This window comes from Strongylocentrotus purpuratus, unplaced genomic scaffold (assembly GCF_000002235.5).
Source record: "Strongylocentrotus purpuratus isolate Spur 01 unplaced genomic scaffold, Spur_5.0 spur5_scaffold_6, whole genome shotgun sequence".
Lineage (NCBI taxonomy): Eukaryota > Metazoa > Echinodermata > Echinoidea > Camarodonta > Strongylocentrotidae > Strongylocentrotus > Strongylocentrotus purpuratus.
This window is the reverse complement of record NW_022145612.1, coordinates 23374816-23398828: the sequence shown is the minus strand read 5'-3', so window position 1 is coordinate 23398828 and position 24013 is coordinate 23374816. Positions and strand designations below refer to the sequence as shown.

At 35.7% G+C, this 24013-nt stretch overlaps 1 protein-coding gene across 1 annotated transcript; it reads right to left on the bottom strand.

Annotated features, from left to right (window-relative positions):
* Window positions 1-201: 201 nt before the first annotated feature.
* Window positions 202-24013, bottom strand: LOC755564 (regulator of nonsense transcripts 2). The gene is made up of 29 exons (XM_030972110.1): window positions 23767-24013; window positions 23049-23096; window positions 22302-22471; window positions 21361-21535; window positions 20216-20308; window positions 19745-19784; window positions 18995-19149; window positions 18313-18394; window positions 17483-17656; window positions 16977-17080; window positions 15364-15449; window positions 14575-14683; window positions 14228-14285; window positions 13659-13714; window positions 12945-13061; window positions 12210-12311; window positions 11144-11269; window positions 10512-10673; window positions 9779-9917; window positions 8748-8884; window positions 8134-8320; window positions 7166-7273; window positions 5609-5742; window positions 4471-4536; window positions 3860-3955; window positions 2786-3034; window positions 2211-2289; window positions 1611-1728; window positions 202-1075 (listed from the first exon to the last, which is right to left on the bottom strand). The coding sequence occupies exons 1-29, from the start codon at window positions 23911-23913 to the stop codon at window positions 1066-1068; spliced, it is 3327 nt and encodes a 1108-aa protein (XP_030827970.1). The 5' UTR covers window positions 23914-24013; the 3' UTR covers window positions 202-1065.

Genomic DNA, 24013 nt, shown 5'->3' with positions numbered 1-24013 from the left:
GTCTACATCAATAACCCACTTCTTGTGATGGCCAAGATTAAACTGAGTGAATCTTTGCGCAGCATAAAACGTATGACCATTCGGTACAATTGTCTGAAAATCAAGACTATTACTTTTGGGCTCTATAGCCCTAAAGTCGATTTGACAACTAATAGTCGTTATTTTCCCACTTGAAGACATTTTCAAGCCCCACCTTTTTTAGGTAAGTTCTAAATTAGTATTATCTTTCAAATGCAGTTGGAATTTAACTTTTTCATTTTTTTGGCCTGCAAATGGGACATAGTACCTTTAAGTTTATGGGCCTCTGATTTTGATAATCTGTCACAAAAAGCACAGATTTGCACGATGGGTTGAAGAATGAAAACAAGAAATACATGTATGGATGTTCTGTTCTCGTTAGCACAAACATTTTTGAGAATGAATACTTGGCCCTGTCTCATAAAAATATTTGCAATTAATTGCAACTCTGTACTGACGAGATATGAGATGTGATTGATATCAATTGCAAATTATTTTTTAATCAATCGCACCTGTTTTTATATAAGACAGGGCTTTGACTGTCAGTTCCTCTTTCATTGTTGCACATTTTCTATCTTGAAATCGCAATATTGAATAAATCCATTCTTTTGATTTCATAACTGTCACCAGCTACGGCTCTCAGCATTACACATGAATTCCTACAATGCAGCTGACTGATATGGATAGTTTTCACTTTTCACTGAAAAATCCTTAACAAACATCACTATGCATGGGAAAAAAGAAACCTTTTTCCCAACAACTTGCCAAAGTATAACTCTTATTCTTAGAACAAGTGAACGATGGCTAGGGTCTTGTGCAGGAAAAAATCCAATACATGGTCCAATTACTGGACAGTAAGCTATGAGATTTCATTGTTAGCTCTACTGTGTGATGGACTAATGCAGAAGGAGATTGCGATACCCTAGTAAGGACTGTCGTCTTCAACCCCTTCTCTTCATCTGATGTATCCATGGCGATGCGGCTCCATCGCTCATCCAGGATCTTCATCTTGTCTTCTCCGGGTTCCACTGTTTCTCACGTTTTCCTCTACCACTTTCTATAGATTGAAAAAAAGAGATGAATGTTTGCGTTTTTTGCGTGTGTCACAAAAGTGATTGATTAGACTGAGTATCACCCCCAAAAAAATAACAGTTGTGGACTCGTGATATTAATAATGTCTTGAGACCCAACATTTTTTCTTTATATGTGTGGCATATTTTTCACAAAATAATTGGATTACTGCAATAGTTGTAAAGCAACAAGAGATTTCTTATTGTTAGGATTTTTAAACATATTTGCTACCTATTGAAATAAAATTACATAAATATAACTGCCATTATCAAACCATTCTTCTTCATGTCAGCTAAGACAGATTAATTTAATAATAATAATAATAATATACTGTACTTATATAGCGTATATCACAATATCACAATAGGTCTCTATGTGCTGTAAGAAAGAGTAAGAAGGAAAGGTGGATAGAGTAACACAAGAAGAGTGAGATATGCTCAACATACTTCCTCTCGTTAACATTGGAAAGTATTTTTGAAAAGAAATTCTACATACGGGATGTCTCTGAAGGCAAACATTACCTATTTCCCTTCGCATTGAATATTTGCTCGGTGTTTGGCGCCCCCTTGGGATGATGGAAACGATTCTTGCTATTTGGAGGCACACTGATGGCTGGTCTCTGCATACTGGCTAACATTTCTAGGTTTTTTTAAATCGCACGAAAAGAAGAAGAAGGAGAAAGAAATAATAGTTTTAAAATCATCATCATCATCATCATCATGTGACAGCAGCATCTGTGACGAAGCTTATTCTTTGACGCCACTTGCTTTAAAAAAAAATTACATCTATGCCATGCAATATCTATTATAACATGTATGTCTAGCAACAAGCAGTAGTTTGGGCATATCGAAGCCTGCTTTAGTATTTTGATTTTAACACTACCTAGGTACATCTTTACATTTTTTCTCGGAATGCTAATTTTACAATGGATCTAAGCAGGGCAACCCATTGTGAACAAATTTTCAATTCAAGGCATATACTGGTAGTCACCTTACATTTTTATTATTTAAACTTTTACCCATGTAAACTTTGGTTGGATAAAGTGACGAAGTTTCTCTAATGTGTGTCTTCACGACATGAGTGTTAAAGACGTTCATTACCATTCTGTATATACTGCTTACCTTCATAGTCCTCCTCTTCCTGCCTCTCGTTGATGTTGAGAGTCAGTTCCTTCATTCTCTGTTTCTCTGCTTTCTCTGCCTACACGGAATAAATGATGAGGTATTGAAAGATGAAATAATGCTGCAAAATCCTAATGATAATAATTATAATAATAACCAATAACACAGTACAGTCAAACCTGCTTTAGTGACCATCTGTCCTGTTGTTTCCCTTGAAAATGGTTTCTTGTTGAATCATGTACTAAAGGAACCTGTCTACAAAGACCACCTGTCTACAAAGGCCACTTTTTGTGTTTCCCTTGGGTGGTCGCTATAGCCAGGTTTGACTGTAATAACCCAACAAAAATACACACTAATAAAGTTAACTTAGACAAGATAAACAAGAACAGGGAAATAGGATTGATGAATGAGGAAGTAAGATTGAAAGAAAGTGAAAAACAAAAGAAATTCACTTAAATATCAGGTAAAGCTGACGGCTGACAAGAAAAGCAACTAAAAATCATATTGCCCTTGTTTTCATAACTAAAATTTCACAGTAAAATTGTAATGATAAATTCTCTATGCAGCATGCATACCTCCTCTCTGTTCTTGAGGTTAGCAGCTAGCTCTGAGTTGACCGGGACCTCAAACTCCTTGAACTGCTGCTTGTTTCCCTTCCGGGTCATCAGCACAAAGTTCACGGTGCCTGGATCCTCTGGCTCCTCGGCTGCAACAGGCTGGAGGAAGGGGTTAAAGTTCACCGGTTTGATGGCTGTCCGAGCCTTGATGTGGAGCGGTACCCCGATGTCCAGCTGAGTTACTTTCATGGACTCGGCATTCCTTTGCTGTGGGGATGAAATAAAAGAAATGCTTTTATGCACGACGCATACATACACTGATCAGACTTTGGAATGAAAGATTCAAAGTTCATGGGGTAAATTTGAGGGAAAATGTTCACAGATGCTCATTATTAAGAAGACTTCATTGAAAACGATAGGAAACGTCATATTGTACATTGAATTCATATTGAGTATAGATACCATAGATAAGAATGCAGATCAAAATTGAAGGTCACATGATGAAATATTAGTGATGTAGTATGAAAACAGGCAGCATAATGGTGACTTAAAGGAATTGGGTAACTTTGTCTCAGATTCTGAAACAAAATCCTGGATTTAGCTCATGCTGCAATGTTAATTATAAACATTTAGGTCAGTCAGGAACCCCATGACTTTTACAAGCTGATCGCCTGTCTGATTATCAAGATATTTATGATTGAAAATCGAAATCAAATTTTGCGTATTCCTAACAGTTTTCATAACACTACAGTCTATTGGGGAAAACGAGTATGGTAAAACCGGTCACTCAAAGATGTTTACTTTTTTTAGGCACCTCTTGATCATTTTGAAGCGCAATTTTTTCAGGGCTTCAATATTACACCACATCACAGACACTGATAACACGTAGGGCTGTGCATCTCAGATTTAACATTGTTAAACGATGCCTTTAAATCATACTGAAATAATTCTATTTTAATCCATGGAGGCAAATCTCTCCTTAAAGATTAGACAGAATTGAGAAGGTAAGAGAAGGAAAAGGTCACAGTAGCATCAAGTAGACAGGAATCAAAACTTGACTAAATTATACTGAGAATGTTGTTCTTTTTTCACCTGAATGTTTTCGGACAGCATCTTATCAAAAGCAGCAGTGAAGTCTTCATCTTCATCACACTCCAATAGCTTAGGGCCTCCTGTGATCACAGTAACCTATAATCAAAACCAAACAAAGGAAATCATACATTGCTTTTCTGTTCAGGTGACTTCATTAGGTTATCTCATGCAGGTTGAAAAGTAAATTTACATAGTGATTCTTACATGGCAGGTCGTTTCATTACAAAGCAAATCATGTTCAATAAATTTTAACCTGTGCTACTTGTCTGATATGAGGTCATCTATTAGGAATTACATTTGGACAACAAATCTGAACAGAGACAAGGATCATACTGTGAATTCTATTCAGATTTCCAATCACACATTATGAGTTTAATTTGTAACTTTTCATGTTTGACTGAAATGAAATACAGGTTTTGAATTCATATCATCAAGGCACGATATACACCTTTACGAAATGTATGAGTACAGAATGCAGTGAGCTGCTCTGTTTTGTGAAAATTCAGATTTGAAGTCCTTATTGCTTTCAGTCTCATTCTCATTGACTGATACTACTCTTACTTTTTTGTGGAAATCAGGAAACTATTAAAGACATGATTCACTGAACTTACATTGTCGTCATCCTCATTCTCTCCGACTGAATCCATTGTTAAACTCTCTTCATAGTCACCATACATCTAGAATAAACAAAAAAGGAAATCACATGGTGGTATTGAAGCATTTTATTAAGACTTTCTAATTATGATACCAAAGATCAATAAACATTGTGCGTTATATAAAAGGTTTGGGCCATTTCTTCAATATCACGGTATATAAATGTCCTCTCTTACAACACAAATAAGTTTGATAAAGCCCCAAAGTATCAGATACATGACTATCAAAAGAATATATTGTTTATGGAGACTTACTTTGACACATGTTAAAAAAAGGGACCTTAAATACAAGCAAATAACAATAAAACTTTTCTTACTTGTAGCAAGTTCTTAAAGATAAACTTTGTTGAAACTTACACTGAATGTTCTAGATTACAAATAAATGTCATTTGCCAAACAATTTTGGTAGAAAACTTATACTGGCTGAGTAATGAGCATAGAAAGATAAGGAAATCAAGGTAAGCTAGCCCCTATTTTGTGTAGTCCCATATACATCTTTCTGTGTACAGTGCTTGTTACTTTACCAAGACTGGGCCAAATTTATTATGATTTTGAAGACTCCAGAACCTTGCAGTACACACCAATACTTACATGCTACATGATCAACTGTTTCTGAACCATTCCACACCTTTTCTTTCGCAATACAATCGCATGACCAGAACTCAACTTTATCTTTAACTGCCTGTTGAAAGTCTGTGATTTTAAATGCGCATTCTTCCTCCCCAAGTATTGAATCTACAAGATCATGCACATGAAAACCCAGCGGATGTAAAGCCAATGCCTTGGTCTGTGTCTATTTCGTACACACTAATACTTACATGCTACATGATCAACTGTTTCTGAACCATTCCACACCTTTTCTTTCCAATACAATCGCATGACCAGAACTCAACTTTATCTTTAACTGCCTGTTGAAAGTCTGTGATTTTAAATGCGCATTCTTCCTCCCCAAGTATTGAATCTACAAGATCATGCACATGAAAACCCAGCGGATGTAAAGCCAATGCCTTGGTCTGTGTCTATTTCGATCACTAGACCTAGATTTTGGTCTTAAAACTTGGATTCAAAGCAGGTAGAATCGAGTGCCGACACTAACCTCTTCTTGCTCTTCTCCTGTATTCTGACTCTGACTGTTGGAGGCGCTGTTCACTCCTGCTCTACGACCGCGCCCATCGTCCTCACCGTCCGAGGTTTCATCGTCGTCATCATTCAGTGACATAGACTCCATGCCTGTTCACAGGAAGAAAAGTCATATGTTTGCACACACATTCATAACTCTTAAAAGTCGTACTGCAGTCGCACTGCCAAACCAACTCCAAACTGACTCCACACCAACCAAGTTATGGCAATCAGGGGTACCATAATGCAGTTGTTTGCTCGGTCTGACTTTGGTCCTGTATCATTGTCATTGGTATGACTTTGGTACCAAAAGGGTCATGATGGGTTTGTGCAAGTACTTTTTCTGCCTGGATACCAAATTTATTAAATGCAAACCATTAGAATATCTTTATTTGTCAAAAACACTTTTCACACAAAATTCAGTGTGTAAACATTTGATAAAGAGTACAATATTAAAGCCCTTCTCAACCGTTTGGAGCCCCAAATTCGCCAAAATTTGGATGGCAAAATTTCACCTCAATCTTATAATGGTGTAAAAAGGATGGCATTAAACACACACTTCTGCAAAGATTCCCCCCCCCCCCCTCCCCCACCCAAAAAAAAAAAAATGTGTTTGAAGTACGTTGAATATCAATGAAAGAATACAAAATTTGGGTTTTCTGTTGCACGCAGAAACCCAAATTTTTAGTTCTTTCCTCACTATTGGTCTTCAAACAAATTTGTTTTGGAAATCTTTGCAGTAGTGTGTCTTAAATGACATCCTTGTTCACATCGTGAACCCAAATCACAATTTAGGTGAAATTTTGCCATTAAACTTTTGGGGCTCCCAACACTTTAAAGATACTATGTCCCTTTTGCAGCCAACCTCAAATTCTGTAGAACTTTGCAGGAATTATGAATATGTCATGTATGTCCTATCTGTGAAATTTAAACGTTAGCTGTGTCCTAATATTCAAATTATGCAAGGAAACCCGTTTACTTGTTAGACTTCACTGTCAGACACTATTGTCAGTATTTGAGTGACTGACTGGCTTTTTCTTCTTCTTTGGTAATAACATACATAAAATGAGCTGTAAATGATTAGTCTACATCGATAACCCACTTCTTGTAACGGCCAAAATTAAACTGATTGAATCTATGCGCAGCATAAAACGTACGACCATGCGGTACAATGGTCTGAAAATCAAGACTATTACTTATTGGCTCTATAGCTCCTAAGTCCATTTGACAACTTATAGTTGTTAATTTCCCACTTAAAGACATTTTCAAGCCCCATGTTTGGAAGGGGATTTCTAAATAAGTGTTATCTTTCAAATGCCATTGGAATTTAACCTTTTCATTTTTTTGGCCTGCAAAAGGGACATAGTACCTTTAAAGCTTTAAAGGAGATAAAACTGTAATGCATATCATAAGCAAGAGACTAACATGATTTACACTTATCATTAGGTGATTATTCCATTTTGGATGGAAGAAGAAAAATCTACATCTGCTTATATCTTGATAGAAGCGTTAAAAAATCAGAGAAGAAACACACCTTGAGATAAGCTAGATTGATCCTCATTGCTTTCTATGATAGGCATCAACCCTTGACCTCCCCCAGGTGGCTGGACAATGGTCAGGTGAACCTCTGGCAAGACAGATGCTGAATCAAAATAAAAAGGGATGCAAGTTAAAGAATAGATACTTTTTCTCAAACATTTCACATTCAATCATTTAGAATGTTTAATGATGTGGAAAAGTGGCAACTTATATGACATTCAAGAAAGAATATCAGGATATCCGCACATAGTTAGATTGCACTATACCGGTACTCTGATTTTACCTTCTACAAATGCGAATAAGCCAGAGTAAACTGTACATCAATATTAAGCTTATGAAATCATATCACTTGTACTTTAAGTAACTTTGTCGATCAAACTTTCTCTCATTTTTGTCAATGATGGAGGAAGGGGGCATGGTACTTGTTTCCTTTAATTTCTAATCAAATATAGCATAAATTTCATCTTGATTTGATCCCATAAACTCTGATCAAGAGGACACAACACTTTCCCACAAAGTCCCAGCATATCATCACACCTGGGGGTGTTTCACAAAGATTTTAAGAGGAACTTAACTCTAAGTTAGACTTAAAAGTTATGGAGAGCCATTTGTAGCCTTAAAATAAAATACATTCAAAAGCAAAAATTCAAGTATTTTAGACTTTTCATGAATTCCACATCAAGAACATGATATCTCCCATGATAATAGAAAATATGAATGATTTAAATTAACATTCTATGCCTTTTGAAATATATTTTACAAAAGATGCTAACAGCTTTCCATAATTTTTAAGTCCAACGTAGTGAAACATCCCCCTGGGACCCTTTTTTCCATGACAAATGACAAAAATCAGTGAAAAATCTGCTGATAACCAATCAGAAGCAAGGATTTCAGTAGCTTACAACAAGAACTGTCGTTTGTCACTGATGACAAGTTTTGTGAAATGGGGCCCAGGACACTTACAGAACTTCTGCATCTGGTCCTTCTCCAGCTGTTCCACCTCCTTGGTGGCCTCCTCCAGGGAGCTGAAGAGCTTGATCTTGGGTCGCAGAACCTCAATGCTATCAGAGATGGCATTATCAACGTCCATAGGGAACGGGTGGTTATCAGCACTCCAGTAGGCCAGGCTGCGCTTGTACAAGATATATTGCTGATGGAGAACAAGAATATAAGAAAAAGAGGTTTTAAAACAGACCAGTAGTTGATGGAATTGCTGCCATTCTGCTTCAGAATAAAAAAGAGTTCATCTTCATTATCAATGCCATCATTACCATTTACCAATGTCCTTTTTAGCAGGATAAAGCATTCAAGTACCAGTACACACAATATTTTAATGCATACTTCAGAGTGGTTAAGAGTGCCCATGAATATTGGGAGTTTGTTCCATTTCTTCCATTTTCTTTTGCTTGAAGTGACTAAACATATCAGAGAGATATGTCGTCTTTAGATTATGAGTACAAAAGAAAACAATTATTCTAAAGCTAATGATGAAAAGTGGACAAGAACCATGATTTTCACGCTACATGTTGTACTTTTTTTTCCCTTATGTACAAAGAATAAAAACAGGTGTGTCTCACCTGGAAGTAAACAAGGAAGCAGTCCAACTTCTTCTTGCTTGAGCCACGGTCAAAGAACTGACCACAGGTATCTAGCATGGTGCAGACTAGACGGATCCTAAATAGATGCTCAGGGGGATCCAAGGGACTACCAGTATCTAAAGAAGTCAGGAGGACATTTGGCAAAGATGTTGTTTTACATTAAAAGCACATGTTTTTTTTTAAGTTAAAAGTATAAATTTTGTACATTAAAATGACAATTTTATAGTTTTTAAATGGGAGTATCTCTATTAAATCACACAATTCTTAAAAAGTACTTTCAAGTTTCAATTCAGAATCAGTTCAGTTGATATCCACAATTCAAATATAAACGCAATTAGAAACAAGGAAACATATACTAAAAACTATATATTACATTAAAAGAAGAAATACAAATCAAAATTAAGGGATTGACTGATGCAAATCTGTCTCTCAAAGGTCAATCTCACATAACATTAAAATACAGTAAAGTTCTGACTAGAATTTGGTTTCAAATACAAATAAAGGGCTATATAGTTTAATTAAGCATAACATCTTAGAATTAGCATATGCATCTTGCTAAACAGATCAGATCATCAATAGAGCGCTTTTGCAAAGACGACGAAAGGCAAAGACGACGGTATTGCGAGCGAAAAAAAATCAATCTACGCATGCGTGAACCAGAATTTTCTCTGTCTTGTACATTTTCAAGACCGTTCTCGGCCATAATAGCTTTCGTTCCCCTAAACATGACGGAAGAGCTGTATCGCTGTGCAATCGCAATATAGATATCATACGATCATATATATCAACTGTACTTTGTGATCGACTATCCAATTTTTGACATATTAATTATTATCGACACTTTTTCTGACACGTACACAACTACACATCAACGTTCCCGGTATTGAAACAGGTTACAGATGAAGACAGGAGCATAGTACAGGCCGATCTCGGTTGAGTAAATTCTCCCGTCGTCTTTGCTTCCGTTGTCTTTGCAAAAGTGCTCTAATGATGGTTAAAGACTAACTTACCTTCCAGAACAACTCCAAACCTAAGGAGGGAATACAGAGTCTTGAAGATCACGCTCGACTCCACCATACGATAGTTGTACAGCTCTCCCAAGAACTTTAGTATACTCACTCGACGTTGGTTGTACTTAGGGTAATTGATCTAACACAAGAGATAAAATAAATAAAAAGCCCACACAATGATGTATCTTTGAGTACATCCTGAAGACATGCAGATTAAGAATATAAAATGTGGTAATTTTCACCTTTCTTTCTGTTATGTATTGATAAAAGGAATTAAAAGTCTCTATATTTGATATAAAATATGAAGTCAGAAAGAGTGAAATAAGTATGGAACTTTTGAAAAAGGAGATGCAATAAACTCTATCCCCTTCATAGAAGGGCTTATAACTGGTTCTTGCTATTTATTGTAATATTTAACAGAACCTTAGTGCAAAATATATTGTCTGCACAAAGAATGCTTAAATAAATAATTTGCAATTAAAATATTTTTTTCAGTAAAACTGTAAACAAATTTGATTCTTACAGAGCTTTATCCATATTAAACAAAGATAAGTATTCATATATGAGTAAAACGTGGTGAAGGGAGTGATAAAAGTAACTTCAGTATCGTTTTCATCATCTTCATCATCATCATCACTATCATCATCATCATTGCCATCATCATCATCATTGCAATCATCACCCTCATCATCCTCCTCACCGTCAGTAACATCATTATTAAATGTTTATGTACCTCCATTCCAATGCGGAGATCTTCCAAGATGGCGTCTACCACCTGTATGCCAGCATCGTCATGATAGAGAACAAGTCCTGCTAATAGGTTTGCCAAGCAATGGAGGTTGTTGTATTTGACATTCCATACACTGCTTAAACACTTCACTGCATACTGCTTGATCTAGAGGGAAAAACAAAGTGAGCCATTCCTTTAATGGGACATGAAACCTTGCAGAAGCTGTGAATGAACTAAAAACCTAAATCAAGGTGATCATCTCATATCACAGAAAAATTGCAAACCCAAAGAAAATTATAATCTAGATGCTTCATCCATCATTTTTTGGCGAAAATCATCCAACAACGATGGAAAAACGCCTTTAAATTCAACAACAACAACATCAAAAATATCACCTTGACAAATTAGACATATACTAGTAATTCATGTGACAAAGCATATCATATCTCTAAATACAATGAGTGAAATGACAGCATGTTGTATCAAACAAGTATTATTATGTCCAATAAGAGCCGTTGATAATTAACATTTTTCTACATAACATTGATCTCATATAAATGCAAAAATAAAAGAAGAGTCTTTATGCCTTCCTTCGTTCTAGTTGCCTCTGCCACTTTCACAATGTTTTAATGTACCTGTACGTTGTCCCAGGGTAGCTTTCTCATCTGCTTCAAGACCTTTTCCACCGATACCTTAGAGAGATCCTTGTAGAGGAGCTTGCGTATATACTCGTGCATCGGAGGCCGTACTTTCCTCTCAAGCTACAGCATGGATGAATGAAATGATAAGCAATGTGGATTAATTTAGTTTTTAATATGCAGGCTCATCATCTATCTCACATCTGCAACATTGATTGTTAAGAAAAGATGAATGAATGCAGAGTGAATCACAAACTTTGAAATCTGACCACAACATGTGTACTTCCAAGGTACCCTCCCTCTTTTGATACATAAACACATATGTCATATGAAATAGACTCTTTTCAGAGTTTTGCTAAGCATATCACATTCAAATGGACCCCTTCCCACTCAATTAGCATTATTTTTATATTTTTCTTTCTAAATAAAACTATTATAAATAAACACTGAGTTGAACAATGAAAAACCTACGGAAAAGGGCTATTTTTATTAGAAAAGCTGCATCACGTACTTGCAAAGTCATGGGTGGTAGGAAATCAAGACAACTTCAAGTGGGGGTGAAAAAGAGTAGCTGCTGCATGCAACAACGGCCCCTAGAGCATACAGACTGATCTTTGTATAATATGGTACAAAAGTGTCAAGGGCACCACGCTTTAATATGTCACTTAATCTTGTCATGGCCCAATCCGTAGGCATTTCACTGCGTCAGGTTAAAAGAGCAATGTAGGAGACCTGCTAATCAATTCACATCTAGAATATAATCAATGCTAATCAAGAGAGTTCACTGACAATCTGTCGACCCGTTCAAAACGTTGAGTCACTCCTACTACCCATCCTCTCCAACTGGCACTATAGTTCACCTTAACTATAAGCTCAAGAAAGATTACCAACAGTCCTTTTAGGACTACATACACACACACTCAAGAAAGAAAGATTACTGACAGTCCTTTTCAGGACTCCCCAATCCTCCCCCCTCTTTCTCACATGGTGCAACCGCAAACCTTCTGTATATCTAAATCACCATGCAAGCCGATACTTATACACAGCATCAACTTGAGTTTACCTTGATGACTTCTGGTGGGTTGCAGTAGAAGAAAGCATTCTCTATCATCGTGCTGTGTCTCTCATTCAAGTGCATCTTGCTCTTCTTTCGCATCATCAGTTCCTGGAAAGAAAGAACAAATAGAGCACACTCCCCTGTAACAGTACCATCGCAAGTAAACGGTTTAACTATTGCTTTATAGTGAGTGTTTAATAGGATTTTTACATACATATATATATAGATATTGATCAGATCTGATATGTACGTCTGGAGAACCAACCATCAATGTCACCATGTGAGGGAACATGGTTTAGGAAGTCCAGAGAGTCTATCTATAGACCATGACACATCCATCAAGGATAGTAGTGGAGTTTATACAGAAATAATAACAATCTTCAACAACAAGTACCGGGGCTCTTTGATTCATAGAGATAAATTAAATAGGGCCATTTCATGATCATCAGTCTAAAAATTCAGTTACAATTTTCCTCATTATTTTGAATATATACGGAGAGGAGCAAACAGTAACACACATTCTAGTCTGTCCCCACCTATCAGAACTCTATATTCCTGAGGATCCTAATGGTAAACTCTAAAAGTAGACCCTAAATTTTGAAATACAATGGATGGGTGCTCTGCATTAACCTGAGACAAAGAATTTATGTGGGCAATTTAGGTCTAATTCCAAGGGCCTTAAAAATGTTCACTGGCATATTCTCTTCATGAATAAAGGTATTTTGAAAGCAAATTGCTTACCAGGAGAGCATTTGTCTTGAGGTGAGAGTCTGGGGAGCGATAGAGGAACCTTCCACAGCTCTCCAGCAAGGCACAAGCCATGTCAATGTTGTGATGACGGAAATCTTGTATCAGGTTCTGAACATCAAAGACATGCAATATATACAATTAAACTTATGCAGAATAGCTATATATTTGTACATTCATATATCTCTGCCTTTTTTCATATATAAAGAATCAGCAAAAAAATGTACAGTTTCAAACATTTAGCACAATTCTTGAATGGATACCCTTTGAATAGGTGTACCTACATATGCAACAAAATGGGTTTGATAATACAAGTGCTCTGAATATTTCAAAGGGCTTCAGGATAATGAAACATGTCGCAGTTAGGTTACTGTTATTTTTTCTACACATGACGCTAAGTTCTAAATATAACCATGCCATTTTTTAGTTGGCAAATCTCAAATTTCTGAAAGGATAGAAGTCTTTGTAGATTGTTGTATTCTTATTTTCATTTAAAAAATCAAGGCTAATCAATTCTGAAATACTTCTTCCAAGAAGTTTATAGCATACATTAAATGTAAACAAGATACTTGATTAAAACTGCTCCAATTTAAAAAGGTATACATTACAATATCTTACAATTTTATGTGAATATACAAAGCATAAATGATATATCATAATCAAAGGTTTTTAATGAATATCAATATAAATGTGAAATGTCAACCCTACCTTAAGGCACTGTAGCGTGTCAGCCTTTGAACACATCTTGAACTTGGTAAGCTCACCTATCAACACAAACGCAGAAACAAACTTTAATTAATAACTGATCTTTATTACAGTGTATTTATGATAGTATATATGTAATTGAACAGAACATGACTAGCAGAATTTGTTTTCTTCAAACAAACTATTCTGATGCACCATCTACATGGATAACGTGGTGTACTCAGATCTTATACTGTCCCTAAAGCAAATGCTTGTCATACCAATAAAGAAGACTGATACATCCCATCCTTCTTCTAGACCATATCATGTATCTTTATACTTAAGCTATACTCCAGCCTTCACAGCTGAACGCAATAACCTTATTATTAAACTACAGATAGTTTTCTAAAAACAAGAGCAATCAGGATATTTTTTATATCTCAAAACTACAGCAGTATGCCACCATAGTAAAATATAGTTTCACAATGTAATTTTTTTTTTTTTGAATAAAATAAGGTGTATCATAATTTCTTCTCACATAATATCAATAAAATTTGTAAAACATTTTCACAAAAAGTCGTAATATGATTTACCAATGAACCTTGACACTTTGATCTTGGATTCCACCATCATTTGATCTTTCTTCCTTACCTGAAACAAAAGGGGGGAAAAGGGGGGAAAAAGAAATTTAAGAAAAAAATTACCATGAAATCCACAACAAATAGATTTGTGCATAAATCATAAATCATTAATCACAAATATAATAAATTATCCACTCCTGACAATTTGGGATGATCTCCACCTTAAGTACTGAAGTACTAATTTTACCCAAAAAACTTGGAGATCTTGTTGTTGACGGGAGAGGCCTTATCTTGAAATACTAAAAATAAGACAAAGTCAATTTTACTGAGGATGTATAATAGTCAATACAATTGCTTACATGCCATCTGAATTCTCCTTTGAGTCTTTCTGCCAGGTCTGTTGCTATATCAGGCATGCATACATACAAAGTGGCTACCAGTCGTGAGTAGAAAGGAAGAAGGTCCAACCTGGAGAGGTACACAAGTAAAATTAACATGATTTTAAAAACATCACTACTACAAATATGTTTTCATGACACTTTATCGATACGTTAAAGACATTTTCTATAACTGAAATATAAGCGCATTCCAACACAGCATGATTCTACATGGAGACAATATGAGGTTTCTGGTCTTTTAGAACCACTGTCTACTAGCACCTACATCATCATTTAGAATGAATATTAATTGTTTGAAAATTCGCCTAAAAAGTGAAGAAAATGCAACAAGTATCAACTACAAATAATAATAATAACATTCACATTTGTATAGAGCTTATTAAAATGTTGTCTCAATGCTTTCCATTGAAATTAAAATCACCTTGGTAATTGGATTCAATTGCTTAATCCGCACATGATAGTGCACACGCTCCGCCTCGTTGGGAGTATTCCTACCAGGCACCATTTTACAAACGCACACATGCAAATCCAACCACATGAACGTTCTCTTTCCACCGAGTACCCATTTAACACCTGGGTGGAGAGTGGCAATTGAAGATTAATGTCTAGCCTAAGGAAATTAGTGCCGCAGTGAGACATTTCCACCAGACAACGACACCTCTTCACAAATTACAAGGTAAACAAAGTTACATTTACTACAAAGACTTTATACACACATACACATTTGTAATAGTGATTGGATAAACTTACCTAACTCTTGGTACGTTGAAGAGAGCTTTAGAGAGTTTTTTCCTATTAGACTTGGTGTTCAGATTCAGGCAGAAATCAACAGCAGCCTGATTGATGGATGAATAGAAATCACAACGGAACATCATTAGAGGTAAACATTTAAAGACCCTGCTCGATGAAAACATAACTTTTTGTCAAAAGAAACCTGAGTGAATGTAGAATATAAAGGAATACAAAATATATTTTTGCTTTAGGTAATGCACAGAAGTAAATTAAAACCTCTTTGTTACTGCACCCATCTAAATTACAGGTCAACAGGGGTCAATCTGATGTACTTACAGTGACGGCATAACATGTGGACCAGATTGGCTTGCCTATATAGCTGAGGCAATAAGCCATGCTTGATTAAAGGTATAGACCAGTTTTGGAAATGCCACCCTTCTCAAAAAATGAAATGGAAACTCTTATTACCAATCATGTGAAAGAATATGTTTTGACTAATACGTGATGATACAAATTTTGCAGGGAAACCGCCTACTAATCGATATATTTGGTAAATGATTTTATCTATCCGGACTAGATAGATATCTCGTAGTCCCAAGTACATCTTTCTGTGTACAGTGCTTGTAACTTTACCAAGACTGGGCCAAATTTCTTATCAATTTGATGATTCCAGAAACTTGCAGTACACACCAATACTTATATTCTAGATGATCAACCTTTACTGATTTCACAAAGTAATCGCATGACCAGGACTGGTCTATATCTTTAATGTAAATTCAGTGTGAATATGCTTACTCCACATTCGATGCTGTCATCAAAGTTGACAACTTCCAATTTTCAAAGCTTTAGATTTCGAGTTTTCAGAGAGCTGTTACTCCTCTGACAGATACTAAAATAGCATATCATCAATATTATTGTAATCTATGGCTTATAAGCTTTTTGTTAATATATAATTCATCTATTCCATTCTTCACTTCCGACAGGGGAATAACATATACATGACGTATGCATTATATTGAATGGCTACATCATAGACTATACATTAAAATGATATATTCAACAGAACATCAATTACAACCAAAGCTCAAGAGTTAATAACCAAACACAGGACAAAAATGATGGTTGTTAACAAAGCGGTTTAAACCTTCAAGATTTTGAAAGTAAGTATACTTGGAATAATAAAAAACTCCAGTATAAGGCAACATCTTCCAAACTCCCAAGCTGCCCTGGTGGAACTAGCCATACTGCATTTAATACAAAGCACTTACAGTTTACATGGGGTATATCAGTAAGCATAATCAAATCAGACGAATCTTATATCATTTAATCAAAAGTCATGTTCCAGGGTAAATGTATCCATCTGTGAAAGACTCAGATCCACATTATGCAAAAACTGTCAAACCTGTCTATAGCAACCGCCCAAGGGAAACACAAAAGGTGGCCTTTGTAGACAGGTGGTTTTTGTAGACAGGTTCCTTTAGTACATGATTCAATGAGAAACTGTTTTCAAGGGGAAAAAAAAACAAATGTGGCCTTTGAAGACATGTGGTCTTTGTAGACAGGTGGTCCTAAAGCAGGTATTAATGTAATACCAAAGGAAAAAGTATAAGTAGAGAGTGACTATGTCTGACCTTATCGATATGATCCCTATTCACACAATGTGGTAGACTATTGATGTAAGCATCCATCAACATCTTCAGAGTGGCATTGCTGATTTGCTCTCCCTCTTCAGCATCTATAGAATGATTTACAGAAAGAGAGGGAGAGAGAAAGAGGGAGGGAGGGGAGATAGAGAGAGAGAGAGAGAGAGAGAGAGAGAGGGGGGGGGGGAGTATGGGTGAAATTGGAAGAAAGAGAGAAACATAGATCAGATTCACCATACGAATCTCATTTGAATACATTTGAAATAAACAATGCTTGAAAAAGTTATGCAATATCTTGCAAATTATTTTTTTTAATGAAAAGGAGTCCACACGTACCCAACCTTGAAAACAGCAAGTTCAGTCACATTTTTGTTATCACATAAAGCATTATGAGTATGGTATGACATTGAATGCAGTGCAATAAAATATTCCATAATGCAATGCACAGTAATGATGAATACCATGAACATATATACCAGTATTATGTAGCTTACCGTCATCCCCTTCGGCTGTTTCTATTTCATCCAGTACCATCTCTTCCCCTGCCTTTCCTTCTGTGTCCTCTTCTACCGTTTCCTCTTCACCTTCTACACCTTCTGCAGTCTCTTCTCCTTCTTCAATGGCTGCTTCTTCTTCTTCATCTGCTTCTATCTCCAGAGCTTTGATATCTGGAGATACAGGGTATTAGAAAGGGATCATGGGTTAGACAAGTATTTTGATAGTAAGAGAAACTGGGTGAAAGAGATAAAACATCTTTCGCTTCAGTTTGGATTTTTCGCAGGGTTGTCCCGTTGGTTAATACAATGAATATCAAAATTTGATTTTGGTATTTACATATTTTCCATAGAAAACACACTCACTTAATATTTTGGGCATACTATTTACAGGTTGATATGTAATTGTTCTCTATGATTAAATATTAAATCGTTTTATTTTTTAGAAATCTTGCTAAAAATAATGGAAGAGCTATGAAGTCTAAATTAAAAAAAATTCTAAAGGCTATTCTATTATGTGAAAGCTGTAGGCATATAAGCATTAATGAAGTGCAAACATATTGATATTCAATATACTGTTCTGATGGTTCTCAGTTTGATGCCAAAATATGACTTGCAGACCTTAAATGAAATAGAGCACATCATCAAATATATTTGTATCCTAAGAGATGAAAGTTAGCATTTCTGTTGTGTTTCTGCAACTAAAAAATCAAACAATTGCTGCTAAGGCAGAATATATCATTTAAATATAGATATGTATATGTTTTCATTAAAAAGTTGAATGTTTTAAAGTGCATTTCAATGTAATGTTTCACACAATATTTTCTCACCATCCTCTAACTTATCTAGCTTGTCTTCTTCCTTATCTCCAGGTCTCTGGTTAGATGTGTTATCTGTATCTTTGAACAGAATCTGTGTGCATATGACATAAAGAAAAAAAAAAGCAAATTAGTATTCCATACAAGTTGCATCAATCATTCAGTGATCCATATTTCATATTTTCTACATATTGCTTGAATATGAATATTGAATTAGGAGTTATTTGAAATAAGTTGTTTTTTTTCATCAAAGTTTAAATTGAGCCGAAAAATCAAGATGGAGCATATAAAAAATAAAAATTAATAACACATTCATGATATTCTCTCAGTTTTATTTGATTAAAACTTTATGTGGGAGTGTCGTGGCCGAGTGGTTTAAGGCGCGTGACTGGAGATAACAAGGTCAAGGGTTTGAACCCAGACACGGCACTAATATCCTTTGGCAAGATATTAACCTGCACTTGCTACTCTCCACCAAGATGTTAAATGGATACCCGGTAGGACCGTCATTGTTGGTCAAACAGTTTTTGAGCGTCAAGTAATGCCTGGCTGGAATGCTCCCAAGGGAGTGGAGACTGTGCACACATTGTGTGCGGGCACGCACTGAATCTAATGACCAGGGTAATAGTTTTTCTGTAAAGCGCTTAGAGACAATGTATTAAGCGCTAAACAAGCGGAATATTATTAAACTTACAGCAGGAACCATGGATCTCAGATTGATGAGGTTTTCATGAAAGGTCCTAGTATCATCATCTTCCCAGAGTGAGTTAGCCCAATCAAACTCAGTCAGCTGCCCATCCGTGCCCATCATGTCAATAGCCATCAAATCAAGCTCAGTCTGGGTCAGCTCTAAGAAATAAAAAAAAGAATTAAAATTTAAATAGCGACTGGTGGGAATGCACCCCAGGGATTGGAGAATGGGCATACATTGTGTGCGGGTAAGCCTGAATCCGATGACCTAGGTAATAATATGTCTGTAGAGCTCTTAGACACATTGTTAATGTATTGGTGCTATATAAAAGCAAAATATTATTATTATTATTATTATAGCCAAAGGAAAAGAAGTAATAGTAATCTTTGTTTCTCATGTTTTATCTACCATTTTGGCATCATTGTGGACACATGCAGGACATGAAGAAATTGAAAGGATCCTAAAAATTAAAATAATTGATATCATTTGTGATGCTTTAACTCCATTTATCTAAATCAAATTCAACTCTCTCTCTCTCTTCTTTTCTCATATACCTATACAATATTATAATGGTTATAAACCAATCCTGCCTACGTTTACAATTTCCAATTACAAAAGAAAATGCTTTCCATATACCTCTGTTTCGCATGTAATAAAGTGTTTTCTTGTTTGTTGCACCCAATTCGTTACATGTACATCACCCTAATAGCAAAATATAATTCAGGGAACCATTCACTTTCTAAACATGCTTACCTTCCACAGGCAGATCAGGCATATCTTCATCCAACAAGTCCTGCAAATAATGTGGCAATAAATAAACACGAGAAATTATAATATCATTCAATCATACTAATAAACAATAATAATCATTCAATGAATTTAGAGTAAATTTGATGGAGAAATTTGAATAATTATTTTTGCTGAAAAATTAATCCATACAGACCTCCATATGTCCTTTCCTTCTTTCATTTTCTGTGTATCTGGATGTATGTCCACTTTCCCCTTCTCCTCTCCTCCTACCCTCTCCATCCCTCTTCTTTCTCAGTCTCCTCTCCCCCATAATTCTTTCCTCTCAATCCGCCATCTCCCTTCTCCACAATCTTCCTCTTTTGTTGTCTGTCCCTCTCTCATCCAACATTGATATCAATACAAGCTGAACTACTTAGTGAATTAAACTACAATTTCAAATTTGAAGAATTCTGATAATTGGGGACGTCAACTTACTGCAAATGTTGATGTATTCATGAGAAGCTTCTGATAACTTGACTGCTTCTCCTCATGTCTCTTTCTTCTCTCTTCACTTAGCTCACCTTTATTCTGTTTCAAGAACATAAGTCAGAACACACTTGATAACATTGGTTTATCATAATGCATTACGTTTTATCTGAGATATGTTGCATGTTCAAACACACTCAAAAACATTGGTTTATCATAATGCATTACGTTTTATCTGAGATATGTTGCATGTTCAAACACACTCAAAAACATTGGTTTATCATAATGCATTACGTTTTATCTGAGATATGTTTCATGTTCAAACACACTCAAAAACATTGGTTTATCATAATGCATTACGTTTTATCTGAGATATGTTGCATGTTCAAACACACTCAAAAACATTGGTTTATCATAATGCATTACGTTTTATCTGAGATATGTTTCATGTTCAAACACACTCAAAAACATTGGTTTATCATAATACATTACGTTTTATCTGAGATATGTTTCATGTTCAAACACACTCAAAAACATTGGTTTATCATAATGCATTACGTTTTATCTGAGATATGTTGCATGTTCAAACACACTCAATAACATTGGTTTATCATAATGCATTACATTTATATCAGATATGCTGCATGTTCAAACACACTCAATAACATTGGTTTATCATAATGCATTACATTTATCTCAGATATGCTGCATGTTCAAACACACTCAATAACATTGGTTTATCATAATGCATTACGTTTTATCTGAGATATGTTGCATGTTCACATACATGTAGTTGACACATCGTTGTCTTAGTCACTAATGCTCTAAGTATAACTCAATTTATGTAGTACTGATGTTGTTTTTCCACTTAAAACTCTCATGTTGTCTTATTATTCATGTTGAGAAACACACCCAAACCATGCTTGTCATAAACCTACAGTACATAGACAAAATAATCCAATCATAAACATCAATCATGGCATTTTCAAATTCCCCTCACCACATAAACATAGTGTTCTCTTGAGGTAAATGCATACCTTGTTTCAATTGACCATCTCAGCTCCTGTACATACTGAACCCAAATATCATTATTACAACTCAATTGATAATACACAAATCCATTTCTGTCGAGGTAATTCCATTGCTTCTCTCACCTGTAGTGTTCTTCTGTTCTGTCTCTCCATATTCTGCAGCTCTTTATGCTGTCTTTCAAGGTACTTGGAGAGGGATGAATAGTGGTCCTTCAAGAGATTGCAGTAGGCTGTCTTGAGTTGGGTGGAGAAGACCTCGCTTGATACCAACTCTAGTTCATACTTCTGTGCCACGAGCCTGCAAAAATAATGAAGATACAAGTGAAATGCCTGAAGTGTTCCTACAAGAGCCATAAATAAGTATAATTCAATAGGAAAATTGCACATTTGATAGCAAAACAGTTCAGACCGGTACCAGATTTAACGTTTGATGAATTAGTGTTGTGCCCAAGGAGTATGCTGAATGAAAATGTTTCTCATGCTCTCAGTACCTAAGTTCCCACCTTCATTACTAATAATCAATCTTTATAGCTCCTTTGAAGAGAAGTAGATACAAACCTATGATAAGGTAATGAAAGCAACAGTCATTGAATTGATCTCAGTTTGTGTATCCAATGGAAGACATTTGCTAAAGACTTTTTTTAAGAGCTTAAAGGGATCGTTTAACAATGTTAAATCTCAGATGCACAGCCCTACGTGTTATCAGTGTCTGTGATATGGTGTAATATTGAAGCCCTAAAAAATCGCACTTCAAAATGATCAAGAATTGCCTCAAAAAGTAAAAATCTTTGAGTGACCGGTTTTACCATACTCGTTTTCCCCATAGACTGTAGTGTTATGAAAACCGTTAGGCAAGCGCAAAATTTGGTTTCGATTTCCAATCATAAATATCTTGATAATCAGACAGGCGATAAGCTTGTCAAATTCATGGGGTTCCTGACTGACCCAAAGGTTTATAATTATCATTGCAGCATGAGCTAAATCCAGGATTTTGTTTCAGAATCTGAGACAAAGTTTACCGGATCCCTTTAAAAAGAAACAGATAACATCCATAGTATCCATACTTGTGTTTCCTAGGAATGATCCCTGCAAAATCTTCTCCACAGTGCTTGGTGAAGCTGATGATGATGGAGATGTAATTATGGTTCTCCTTGTCCCCTTTCATGATAGCAGATAGCTGGTTATTGAGGAGAGGTAACCCTTCCTTCTCTGTGAAGACGCCATTCACTATCAGCTATATGTGGGAAAAATATTCAAGATCATCACTATAGACCAGTTCTGGTCATGCGATTACATTGTGAAAGAAACGTTGTGGAATCAATCAGAAAAGGTTGATCATCTAGCATATAAGTATTGGTGTGTACTGCAAGGTTCTGGACTCATCAAAATGATAAGAAATTTGGCCCAGTCTTGGTAAAGTTACAACCACTGTACACAGAAAGATGTATATGGGACTACGCTATATCTATCCAGTATTTACCAAATATATCAATTAGTAGGTGGTTTCCCGGCAAAATGTGTATCATCACGTATTAGTCAAAACATATTCTTTCACATGACTGGTAATAAGAGCTTCCATTTCATTTTTTGAGAGGGGGGCGTTTCCAAAACTGGTCTATATCTTTAACAATAAAAATTATACAAGTCCGCAAAACTTTGCTTGACTGAGTATTTCAACTTTATACATTTTTAAACTGCAAGCAAGATTGCATCTTATGCGAGAGCCACAACTTCAATTCTGTTTTTCTTTGATTTCAACTTCCAACTACTTTTTAGAGATTTGATCAATGAATAGCATTAAAGTTGCTTACCTCAGCAAGGAAGCGCAGCTCAACTCTGATCTTGTTATCAAATATAATCTGTATACACATCATAACAAAAAATCAGAAACAGAATAGGATTATCTCAGTAATGTAGTTAAGAGATGCCCAACTTCAATAGAACAACAAAGATCAGACAATTTTACCATGACTAATACAAATAACAAAGAAATGTCTGATAACCTAATTATTCTAAATTGAATCTCTCATCATGAAATAATTCCTATCCTCTTGCGCTACATCATGTGAGAGTCAAGACATTGATGAATAGGTGAATAACAATAACCATGAGTGTAATATTTTGTTTGTACATGTACAGGCAACCCAAACAAATCATATAAAAACAAGTGCACTCTGAACTGCAACCCCTCAGACAAGTACAAGAGACCCTAGTCAACAACTCACTTAGAAAACCTTTCCTATATCCACATACCTGTACACCCCTTATTATACTATCCCTGTACTGACGAGTACTTGCCCTAGATTAATGATGAATATTAAAGCAGAGCCTCCTTGAGTAATATTTTTGTTTTTATTGTTAGTTGTTTGTTTTTGTTTTCTGTCAATTCAAAAATTATCTCACTGATTTTTTTTGGTATGAGAGTATAAGTTATATATGTGTATCATAATACCATGTAAGACAACAAATTTCCATTGTTAAATGGACAATAAATATGAACCTTATGAACCTTATATGATTTTTTCATACCTGTTGTTTGCTATCCTTGTCCTCCTTTTTACACGGAGCTGGGAGCGCCCTCTGTAGTCCCTGAAGCAGCTGGGAGGAGAAATCCCCATAGCGATTGAGAAAGAGAGAACACAGATGGACAGCACAACCGATGTCGGCCATCTTCATCTTGGCTTCACTGAAGGCTATGGCAGCCTCCCCCACATACTTGGTCAGGTTGAGACCTTGAAACTCTTTGGTCAAGGAATCTTTTTGCTGCTCACTCAAG